Source organism: Lycorma delicatula, chromosome 6 (genome assembly GCF_047948215.1).
Source record: "Lycorma delicatula isolate Av1 chromosome 6, ASM4794821v1, whole genome shotgun sequence".
Taxonomy (NCBI): domain Eukaryota; kingdom Metazoa; phylum Arthropoda; class Insecta; order Hemiptera; family Fulgoridae; genus Lycorma; species Lycorma delicatula.
In genome coordinates, this window is record NC_134460.1 from 84,379,280 (window position 1) to 84,392,310 (window position 13,031).

At 29.1% G+C, this 13,031-nt stretch overlaps 1 protein-coding gene across 3 annotated transcripts in view; it reads left to right on the top strand.

Moving 5' to 3' along the window:
• The window catches only part of LOC142325982 (type 1 phosphatidylinositol 4,5-bisphosphate 4-phosphatase), a 104,423-nt gene that overhangs the window by 57,565 nt on the left and 33,827 nt on the right, over positions 1 to 13,031 (top strand). For all 3 annotated transcript variants that reach the window (XR_012756639.1, XM_075368002.1, XM_075368000.1), the window contains exons 3-5: positions 977 to 1,186; positions 3,813 to 3,862; positions 8,763 to 8,911. Coding sequence is in view for 2 of the 3 variants with exons in the window: in XM_075368002.1 (XP_075224117.1) it covers positions 977 to 1,186; positions 3,813 to 3,862; positions 8,763 to 8,911 (409 nt within the window). In the remaining variant the exon portion in view is untranslated. The remainder of the gene's footprint in view (positions 1 to 976; positions 1,187 to 3,812; positions 3,863 to 8,762; positions 8,912 to 13,031) is intronic.

Below are 13,031 nucleotides of genomic sequence, written 5' to 3' on the forward strand. Positions count from 1 at the left end.
CTTTGTGGTAGGTTTTAGAGCGAGTATGAACTGTAGATGCATAGGTGATGAATTGAAACAACACCTTGTTGCTTATTGAATTGTTACTTAATTTCTTGTCGTCTTGACATTTCGACATCTAACATATAATTAACACATATAATTAAACTTAATGACATATAAGTATACAAATAAAATAAGCGTTCATCCGAACATCAGTATGCGTTTCCATCTGGACTGAATGTACAACATGACCGTTCTGGGTCAGATTCTGGCACCAAGTGAATACAGGTTGCTACATCATAATGACCACTCCTTGCGGTATTATGACGTAGGACATCGTATGACCATAGCTTGCCAGAGATCTGTAGCCCTCACGAAGTAGCAGCACCCGACGGCAAAAGTGGAACATAACAGTAGGCCTATTCTCAACAAGTATTATAATTGTATCAGCATACAAACACCAAATGATAAATTAACTAACATTATAATTGTCTGACATGTATTTTGCCAGGAATTATAACTAGAAATGACTTTCTTTGAATCATATCAAGAAACAGTATAGTTCTATTGTTTGCTAATTGTTTACAATTGAATTTGACATAAGTTATATATATATAATTAAATTAGATTAAATTTAAAATTGTAATAATTTTCAAAATATTACCTACACATTAAAGTGATAAAGATTTCAAAAATTGTATTATGCGATCCAATGCTAACATCACAATAGATCTTAGGAAGGCCCATTTGCTGTTAGATAATAAGCAAATTTTATGCTAAAAGATAGTAGAATGATTAGAATTGTAGCTGTTTCTGCTATGGCTCCAAACATCAAGATTGGTTGCATGCCTGTACTGCTTTATGGCTAAGACCAAGTTCATGTAGGATATAATTTTTTTTACTTGGATGTTAATAAATTTAGTTGCTAACACATTAAAAAAATAATTTTGTTTTATGTGTATATATAATAAAATTTTTATTTGTTTAATTATAGCCAATTAAGAGTGCACCACCTGGCAAGAAATATGTTCGCTGTCCTTGCAACTGTCTACTCATCTGCAAGAGTACATCACAAAGGATTGCATGCCCACGCCCAGATTGTAAACGCATTATTAATCTGGTTCCTAGCCCAGTCACTCCTCCTGTACCTACAATGCCTGGCATGTGCCGTGTTTCATGTGTACATTGTCATGACACATTTCTTGTAAGTTTATTACTATTATAAATGAAATAAGTAAATGCTTTTTTCTCTGAACTGTTTACAAGTTCTTTTCTTATGTTTATTAATTTTTTTTATAAATAATTCCATTACATGATGATTATATATCATATTCTGTGTTAGGTTGAAGCCGAAGTCCTAATGAATGCATAAAAAAGCTTCAGTATGTAGATTTTGCATATTTCTTAAAAATCTGCAGGAAGATGTTTTTAAGTTGTGTGCTAAATAAAGAAGTAAAAATAGTTGTATAATATCATGTTTTATTTCAGATTTAGTGTGGGCGTAATTTGCATTACAAAAAAGTGTGTTGTATATTTCATTATGGTCATTACTTTTCATTTCAAATTTTCTGTACTGATGTCTTTCATGATTATTCCTTCCAAGTATGCTATAAAGTTGAATATGACACCTAATGGACTTATATATATATATATATATATATATAAAATACTGTTAACACAAGACATACCTCTTTTTTTAATGATTGCTGCCCTTTAAACTAAACAAATTTATATGGTTAAGTATTACAGTATTGTGGAATGTAGAAAATCATTGATTTTAGTACAGTTAGATTTTAGTTGATAGTAGTCAGTCATTTTTTAAAAACTTGCTACTTTACAGACAAATTTTACTTATTTTTTATTCTAACTGTTGATATATTATAATAGATTATTCTTAAGAAAAAAAAATGTCCAATAGCAAGCAAAACATTTGGTTAAATTATTAATGAATGGTAAGTTACATTTTAAAAATATTTAGTTCACTTTTTATAATTCAGTCCATCCATTTAAATTTTTGGTTAAATGGATGGACTCAAATTAGTTAAAATATTTATTTTTAAGTGCTATATAATATTCTGTAATGACTACTTTATGTATAGAAAGATGTTGGGTAATGCCAATTTCACTATTTGTTTTATTGACCAGATAGTACTCTCAAAATTATTTCAATTTAGTTGGAATTGTGTTCCATGTTCATGAAATAATAATTAACAGTTTGTCATATTCTCATCTTGCGGGACAAAATTTTAATAAAACAAAAATATAGTTACACTAATGAATTACAAATTTACTGTGTAGATATTGAAGTTATAAAATTGAACATTTAAAGTAGTAATAGTTACTGAGTGATTTTTAATTTGCAGAATCTACTGTTTGGAGCATGCATCCACTAAAAAACTTGAAATGCAGTGGAAAATGAGTAATGTAAAATGGTGGTGGGACCAGTTTTTATGTAAGAGAGAGAGAGAGAATGAGAGAGAGAGTGGTGATAAGATGAATAAAATTAGTTAGAGGAAGTAGTATATGTAGCTGATAGTCCTGTAATAACATTTTACTACTTTGTAAAGTAATGTGATAAACAATGTGTATTTTGTGTATATTACATATGAGTTGCTTATTTATTCTAGACTTTAACTTTGTTGTTGAAGTAATTTTTCTCTAAAAACAGTTTCTTTAACCACGCTGTTTTTTTCCAACATTTCAATATATGATATTAATTTGTCATTTCATTATCTAAAATAATATCTAGAAAAAACATAACTTTACAACAGGAAACAAGTAGGTAATAATAGAACCAGTATATTTTCAGTCATCATTTTCACAACCAAATTTGTTTTTATAATTGCTGTTCATCAGTACATTCAGTTGGTATAATCTGCTGCAATCTCATCATGTGAGACAATTGGTTTTCTTCACACAGCTGACCTGTTCATACATGTGAGACTAGTACTATATATAGTTTTCTGTAATATGGTTCAGGTTTTTTTTATCTTCATCTTAACTTCTATTAATGCGTTTACTTTTATCACGTACACACTGTTTTTTCCTTACTGGGTAAATCTGCTGAATTTTTTAAATAACCACTTCAATTTTTCTTTTTATTGCGTCTTGAGCAATCAGTATTATTTTTATTAGAATATATTTAAAGATAAGATTGTATATTTATACAGTTTACTTATGTATGTTTAATTTAATGATGTATGTTTAAAAAAATGTAATTTTATTATATATAAATTAGTGTTACAAAATCATTTATTTTATATTTAAAAATATTATTTTCTTAATGCATTGGAATAAAATTCCAAATTTACCATTTTATTATAAAATTACAATATTATAACTCTTCCTGTAAAAGAGTATTACAGAATTCTTTCAACATTAAGCACATTTCTTATATAATCCACTCAAAAAACTATTGATAAACAACTGACACATCCAAGATGAAATTTTACCTTGAGCAATATTCATACTTTTTTTTTTAGCATTTATTAAAAAAATTTTTATGGATGCTAATCACTAAGGTAATTCTGAAAGTATAAATAAAAGATTAGAAAATCATCTGACAAAATTCTTACTATAATGATTAAATTTTAACGGTTGATGATTCCTTTTTCATGTTTTAACTTTAGTTTCTATTCAACAGTTCCTGCCATTGTGTTTAATACAGCTATTAAACAAAGGGGAAATAATTATCAGATATTCATGGAGACTTCGGGAATAACATGCCCATCAATGTTATGTAATTCCTGAAAATTATCTGTTACATTAAGTCATGTTAAATTTACATTAAATATTTAACATAATTAATACCTGTTGAATTTTTGTTTCAGTTTAACACATTAAATAATGCACTGGCCAGGTGCCCTCATTGTCAGAAAGTGTAAGTTTTTTGTGTACACACAGTAACATACAGAATTAGTCAAAAGTACCAGAACCCTTTGGTAACTTTAAAACCATTCCAGACAGAATACTGTAACTTTCAAGGTAAGGTATTGGTAACTACTTTACCTTTAGACAAGAAATAGAATTTCAACCCCTTCTTGGTGGTTGGCCCCAGGGATTGTAACTCATATTTTAAATGATAACACCCTTTGTGTGATCACCATTTTAAAGGTCTTTAAGACAAGAAAAACAGTATAAATAAAAGGATGGTACAACGTCTCTACCTGTAATAGCAGCAGAATAATTTTGGCTTTGAAAAAATTACATTAATAATTTAAGGAACTGTTATTGCAAATAAATTAATGTATAAAAATTTTATTTAATGAATATTATCAAATAAATGTATTTAAAAAAAGTATATTAAGCAATAATGCTTGCTTATTTACTTATATTTCATTTTAATAAATGTTCAAAATGTCCTCCTATTGTTTGACAGTATACCAGTCAAATGTAAGAGGATGATACTGCATTATTCAGTGATTGCGTAGTGATATTTTGTGCTAATTCTCAAATTCTATTTTGTAAATCATTGATATCTTGGGGCTTATTATAATAAACAATACTTTAAGTGGCCCCCATAGAAAATAATCCAATGGTGGTGATAAGTTGGGTGATTTCATTGGCCTTTATTGTCCTCCTTTGGCCAGTCCATCTTCCTGGAAAAAATACATTTAAAATTTCACATACCTGAAGACCAAAATGAGGCAGGGCACTTTGAAACCAAATATTTTGAAAGTTAAGATCAACATTTTGAAGGTTTGTAATGCATGATATGGTCGAGAAGCAAAGCCTCATCAATAAATATCAATCGTCCACCAACAATACCTGCCCTTACATTTACTTAGTCTTGATACTGTATATGTGCCTCACCGTATCAGTGTGGATTTATGTCAGTCCAGCATCGACAATTATGTCAATATACGTTGCTGTTTAAATAAAACACGGCTTCATCACTAAAAACTGTGTTGTTTAATAAATTAGGATCCATACAAATATTGTTCATAATTTCACAGAATATAAGTCTTTGATCATAGTCATCTTCATCAAGTTCTTGCACCAAACAACCTGCCTGTTATGTTCTCATGCTGCTGTTCTAGTCAAGTAATGAGGATTCTCAATAGATTCTTGTATAATCTTAATGATCTGTTATTATTTGTTGCAGATTTATGCTCTTTGGTTTTCCCTTATTATTAATGCTTCCTGTTTCTTTAAATTGTTTGATAGTTTTTATACTGTACCTTTTGAAATAGGATTACGATTATTAAATTATGCATTGAACAATTCACATTGCATATGACCTAACTCTTTCCTCCTTATCATTAAAAGTGTGACGATCTTCTCCTGTTCACTAAGTGACATGTTGATAGTGGTGTTAGCAGGTAGGACAGAAAAAAATAATTTGGTAAAAAAGATGTAAATAACAAAATTGGCTTACAAATGGAGTAAAGGTAGACAAATCAATTAGCCAACCGATTACAATAAATTCTCATAACAAAAAACAATGTAGTAATGAAACACTCTAAATTGAATTTTATATAACAGTGAAGTAAGGTTCATTTTTGCAACAATGTTAAGATACCATCAGTGATCAGCATGAGATTAAGTGACAATAATTTTATTTATTTGCTCATTAAATTGGAACAAAAACAGTTTTTTTGTTAAAATTTAATTTAAATTTAACTTTAAAGTAAATTTCAATTAAATTTTAATTTAATTCACTTTAATTTCTTTTTATTTAATTTTAGTATTTGAACTTCAAAATCCAGACTTATCCTGCCCCCATTTGGATAGACATCATCTAAATTTTTATTTATACAGCTTTTGTCTAGAGTCCTTAAAAATGATCCACAAAGGGTATTACCATTTAAAATACTTGAGTCACAACCCCTGTGTTACCTCCCCTCAAAGAAGGGGTTGAAATTTAGTATAGTAGTTGACTGATACCTCATCCTGAAAGTTATATAGTATTCTGTCTTTTTTTTAAACCTTCAGGACCACCATTGCTTCAGATAGTGAGACGAATGACAAATGTAGCATGTGAAAATGCCATGCCTGAATGGGATTTGAACCTGGGAGTTTGTTTAGCCTTCAGAAACACCATAAGATATTAATTCAGAGGATGTTATATATGTATGAGTGTAGTCTTATACAGTCTCAGGTCAACCATTTTTGAGATATGTGGTTAATTGAAACCCAGCCACCAAAGAACATTGGTATCCATGATCTAGTATTCAAATCAATATAAAAGTAACTAACTGCCTTTATTAAGATTTGAACATTAGAACTGTCGACGTTGAAATCAGCTGATTTTTGATGATGAGTTTACCACTAGACCAACGTGGTGGGTTACAGTATTCTTTCTGGAACGGTTTATAACTTGTTGAGGGGGTTTTGGTACGTTTTGACTCGCTCTGCATGTTGTTCAATTTTATTTATTTATTAATACATTTATACATATATTAATAAAATTGAAGTGTCTATAGATTGAAATCAAATTGAAGTTTATTTTTCAATATTGTACAGAAATGTTTATTTATTTATTATTTTTCTGTTCGTTACATTTTTGTAATTTTCGACATTCTTGTACAGAAATTGCTTCCATTTTTAATACACAATATGAACCACAGATCCGATTTGATAAAACCTCCACTACTTGAAAGATTTTCAGAAGATATTGGTTGGAAATGATTAAAGGAAAATTATTACTTTTTCAGCTTTGAAACAATTAAGTTTTTTTATTTTTTTGTTTTCTTCATTTGTTAATTGAGTAGCATTTTAAAATTTATGATTTTATGTTCTGACAAAACTTTAAATTAAAGCTCATACATTTTTAAACATCTTTTTGTTAGGCTTTTTTAATATTTATTTGTATGTACATATTTAGTTCTGTTAGTCCTGTAAGTAGTAATATTGAAGTTCTATGTTAGGACTATTTGTTGAATTCCATAGATTGTTTTGACTTATGTTTATTTTAAATTTTATCATAAATAAGTACTATTTATATCATTTTGAAGCTGATTTTGTATTAAAAAAAAATATTAACTGTAGTGTCATTGATATTGGAATTGAAATTTTAAATAAAAAAGTATTCTTATACAAAAACTTGTCTTCAGAATCAAATTATGATGAAGTAGTATAAAAGAAGGGTCATTTACATTTTATTAAGTAGGTTTTGATAATTACTTAATCCAAAATTTCAGAATATGTGTAGGAAAATAAAATACTTTTTGGGAGGGGAGTTTTGTTTTTTTTAGGAAGGGATGTTAGTGTGATTTACTTCTTGTTATAAAATCTTAAGTTTATTTTCAAGTACTATATTATTTTTTTTTTACCACCACCATCCATCATCTGTACATGAATTTTTTCTGTTTGATTTATCATAGGATCTACATTCAGTATCACTTTATTTTGATCATATATATTGAATAAAAAGAAAAAAATGCAAATCAGTATAATAACATGTTCAAAGACAACTTAATTCATAAAATTGAAGTTAATTGTACATGAACGATTCTCTAGCAGTATCATTTTCAAAGCAGTGAACACATAAAGTAGTACAGTATATTGAAATATTGTGCTCAATCAACATTAAAAATAACAAAGAATATCTCGCATAACAATTATTAGAACTCCATATACTTCAATTTAATACATAAAACAACAGTTGCCATGTCCAGGATTAAAATATTCTGACTAAACTATCTATTCCAGTTTACAACATACATTCTAATTCACAACAAAAAAAGTGTGACGTGGTCCATTCTACAGTTAGTACGAGAATCTATTCAGCAAGGAGATATGGTATCATTATTCATTAATAAACATATTTCTTTGTAAATAATCCTGATATAAAGTTATTGTTTTGTAATTGAAATTCTCACTTCTTAATTTTATATAAATCCTTATTGTTAATGTAAATTTCATAGTAGAATCAGAATTATTATTGTTACATAATTTACTAATTATTTTTCAGTAGCAAGATACAAAAGGGTAAATAAATTGGGTTTCTAAGAATTTTAATGTTACTAATCTCTCAATATCCTTTCTCAAACCAACAATACGTGACAGTCATTATTTGTGTTTGATCAAGAAGCTTTTCAATTTGTTGAAATAGATTAAAACTTACTCATATTTGCCAATCAGAACCACTTTTTAGTTTCATTATGCTTGATTCTTGAGATAAACTCTCCTCACTACGCTATACAAAAGTTAAACAATAAATACAGACAGGACACCAAGTTAGCTCTAAGAGTGTTAATGTTTCACAAAATATTTGTAGGACAGTGAGTGTGCTTTCCCCTCATGTGTGTAGAATGTCGTGTTGATAACACTAATAATAAATAGTTATAATAAAAGATATTAATCATCAGCTTTCCTCAAATATAACCATTCATAGAAGAGTTATGTTGGTTTTTATTGGAGTTTTTTATTTTTTCTATTACTTGTATTTGCATTTAAATTTTATCCATAGTTTATCACATTCATCATTGCATTTGTCGTTTCATTTTGTATTTTTTAAATGCCTCTTCTTTTGCTTCATCAAAATTAAATTAAGAAGAATTTTAAGATTCTTGCAGCCAACTGATGTCATCATCTTTATTAGATGCATAATCCATAAAATATTGTGTGAAATAAAGTTAAGTTTTTAAACTCTTTTTAAATTAACTTGTATATAAAAAAAATTGAATAAGAAGAAACTAATACTGGATTTGAATAATCTAAACCAAAGTTTTACTTGAATGATATACAGTTAGGGTAGCTAACTGATGTATAGAGCTGATCTCATAAAAAAAGTGATCAATTCTTACTAGTGATTTTATGAATTTATTTGTTTTCAGGTCATCAGTAGGTCCTGATTTTGCTAGAGGACGTGGAATCTGCTTTCTTCTCCTCGGTTGTATATTTTTGCTTATTGGAATTGCTGTTACATTAGGAACCTATGAGTATGCTTCATCTAGAAGTGGTGGATTTTATGTTTTTTATATAGGTAAGTTTAAAATTTCTTTACCTGTAACAATAATCAAGATTAATATTGAGAAAATATTAAAAGCTGGATATCAATGAGGTTTATATTTAAATTATTAGTCTAAGTTGTTTCCACTACTTATATTATCTTCCTACACGCAGGCAAGGCAAACAATGCAGTCATTTTTCTGAAGTGAAAATGTACCGCATTTGAAGTAGATTAGGTACTGATCGATCTCACTCTTCAGGTTTTGAGGGAACCCATGTATTTATCTTACTCAATTGAAGAATACACTTGTTTTATCTATATTTGTCCCTCTCCATGTGACTAAGAATGAGATCCGTTTCTTTTTGATTGTGCTGGTTACTGGTTCTATTTCTTTGTAGACTGCTTAATTTAAAGCAAGCCTCAAGTGTCTATTTTTTTATATTTTTTGTTTATGCACATTCTAACTAACCTTTCTCATTAGGATCTTGTCTATTGCTGCAGTATTGTTTTGGTGTTTCACTCGCATACACAATTTGTGGTTGTGTGACTGTGTTTATAGTATTTTAATTTTGTTGCTATTGAGACATTTTTTTTGTTGTAGGTGTGTTTGATAAGATACTGCGCCCTAGTCAATTTATTCTGTTGTGCCAAGCTGGTTTTTCATTGAGGTTGTATGTTATGATTTCTCAAAGATATTTGAATTTACAATTTTAATTTCTTGGCATTTTACTTTAGTTTTATTTGCAAGTGGGTGGTCTGTTGATTATTTCTATCTTTTCAAAAGATATTTTGAGGCCGATTCATTGTGCTATCTCTTGTAGTGATTTTATTTATTGTTTAGTTTCTTGTATGTTGATTGTCAGAAGGGCCAGATCATCCACAAATCCTAGGCACTTTAAATTTATGTTGTCTCTACGTTTTCTAATTTTTTTTTTCTTAGGGTTGACTTTGTATCATTGAATATTCCAAGACACAGTTGAACAGCAGTTGTGAAAGGCCATTTGCTTGTGTCAATTCAGTTTTTATGATAAATGGTTCAGAGAATTCCTCTCTAAACTTGACTTTGGATTTTGTGTTATGTGAGCTCTGTCATCTTGACCAGTTTTGGGTGAACTCCGAAGTTTCGTAGTGTATTTAATATTGACGGTCTATGGATACAGTTATATGCTTTTTTAAAGTTCACAAAGGTTATAGACAGAGGTTTGTTTTGTTTTTTATAGTATGCCATGATCAATTTTAAGGTGATAATTTGTTCTGAACAGCTTCTCCAAGGCCTGAAGCCTCCTTGATATTAATCCAATTCATGTTCCAGTTGTTCCTTGATTTTATTGTACAAGATTGTGGATAAAATGTTATATGTGCAGTCCAGTAAGGGATATCCTCTATAGTTATGTGGATTGCTCTTGTCCCCTTTCTTGTGTAGTAGGTAAATTATAGAATTATAGCTATTGTCCAGTCAGGAAGTTTTTCTGTCCAAATTTTTGATAGAGATGCGTGTAGGGAGGTCCGAGTTGAGTTGCCAGCATATTTCAACATTTCTGTGAAAACTTTGTCTTCCCTGTTTGCTTTATAATTTTTCAACTCCTTGAGTGCTGGCTCAGCTTCTTGGGCTGTTGGGAGATTTATGTTTTCTGATTTGGATTTTATGGGTGCGTTTATGTTGATTTTCAGAAGTTTCCTTGGTTCTCCACAGTTTAAAAGTTTATTGACTATGATTTCATCATTTTCCTTGTTATTATGTGTTATTTTTCCCTCCTTGTTTTTCAACATTATTGTAGGTGGGTTAATATATGTTTGTAGTCATTCTCTGAAGGTGTTGAAATAGTCTCTAGAGTTGGTTTTATGGTGGTTGTCCGTGATTGAATGAATTTATGTCTTTTCAGATATTCTTTTAATGTTTCTAATGGTTTTTTCCTGATGTTTTTAAGGTTAATAGCATTTTCTTCCATTTTATGGGTTTGAATTTTAACCATGCTTGGTGTCTTTCTTCATGTATTTTGTCACATTCTTAAGTCCACCAAGCATGGTTTTTACGTGGATTTAAAAGGACTAAGTTTTCGGCTTGTTTTAGAATTGTTATCAGTGCTTCTAAATTGTCAGTTAATTTTAAGGTTTGTGTAATTTCCTGATATTATTCATTCCTGACTAATTGATGTGGGTCATATTTGGTATTATTATTATTATTATTATAATGAAATTCTTCTCTTTTTTTACAGGTATCTCATTTTTATGTCATTATTATATCAACTAAATACTTATAAGGTGTGAACTGGTATATATTATACTCTAAATGATGGTATGATACTCTGAATAATGTAAATGCTCCTGCAGCACACTTCTTTATTTTTTTCTTATAATTTACTAAAATACAAACAATGGTGTGAGAGTAGGTTTTATTAATCAAGTAAAATATATAACATTTAATGTAATGTTTTTTAGCCAAATTCTGTCATATAAAACCTTCTATAGTTAAGATAACTTCATCAATACAGGCTGTTTCTTAAGGTATTTTTTGCAATTTAATTTAATAGCATTTCTAGTAAAATGCCTGGAAATGTACTAATTGGATGCAAACTTAGGCCTCGGAGCAAACCAGCAGACCTTGCAACTTTATATTCAATTTAAATGAACTTCTAGTAGCAATATTCTGAACACAATCCAACCTCTTTTCTCTAATATTTATGCATCAGCTGATATGCAGTCTTGTTTACCAGGTCATATCTGCTTATTTTCTTTAAAATTCTATAAATTTAATAACCACTCGCTTAATATGTCTTTGTATTTTATTTATTATGGAAGTAATCCCTGAGTATTAGTTAATTTTGTTAAAATACATTAAAACATGACAAATACCTTATCCTCTTTGCATACTACTGAAATATTTTTTGTAACTGATAGGCTTCTGTAACTTTTGGGGAAATAGACAACAAGGAAACTTTTAGGTTTATTTAGGTATTTAAGAAAATAAGTTCTTTTTAAACCGTTCTTATTATAGGATTTTGTAAAATTTTAATTGATCGCCACAGTTTAAATGAAAAACTGGGTGATATTTTGTTACATATTTATTTTTATGACATTTGATACTGAGGGTACACAAACATGTACCCTCCCATGTGAATTCCCCTTACTCATAAATAGGAATTTGGTGTCTTATAAATTGCTTTTTTTTTCTGTATGAATTTTTTTGATACCTGCTTTACCATTCAGGCTTTTTTTGTACATTGAAGAAAGTATTTTAAGAAGTAGCATAAGTTAGGGTCATGTGAGTAAAACGTGTCCTCTTTCAAATACAATTGAAAACTTTTACAGACATTGGTACTATGTTCTTTTACTACCCGTTAGGAAGGTGTCAAACATCTCAAGTTCTAATCACTTGTAAATACTACCACATTAGAAATGTTGTCATTCAAGTACTTAATTTCAATTTTTTTTGCATATTTCTCAGTTCCTTAAGAGCAGTTTGTATTTCTAATATATTTCTGGGCAGCTTTTTTTTGCAGTTTTCCTGCAAGCGTGTATGGATTATCAAAATGTTATACGAGTTACACTGTTGTACGAGTATGTTAATAAAAAGTAAATTTTTCAAGAATCGATTTTAGTAATTTTGCTGGCCAGTTACACTCAATTAGTCACTTTAATATTAATCACATATGTTTGTAGTTGCAACCTGTACTCAGATTATGATTACATAGACCTGTAGTCTTGTTATTTAGATCTGCCCCTAATTTGACTAAATCTGCTATGTAAACCTTATTTTCATACCTCCACTTGTTGCACCTGATTTGAAAGTTTCTTTTCTTAAGAATTTAAAATTATAGACCGTAGTTTCGTGTTTCAATTTAGTAAGTAAAGAACATTGGGATTTTCATATCTGAACCTCTTACTCTTATTACAAAATACTTTTTAACCCATTTAGACATAAGTTTTTATGATGAATCATAAAAACTTTAACTCAACAAGTTTAAACAGGAAAACAAACATGTATTCAGGAATTTGTCTTTTTCTGAAAATTCAGCAAATCACTTTAACACTTAGCGCATGTGTATCAATCTGATACATTTTTAGCAATGTCAAAACGGCCACGTGTATAATTTTGATGCACATGTAATGATCTTGTTTGATGCATAAAAAATGTCTGGGCTGGGATGTCTGG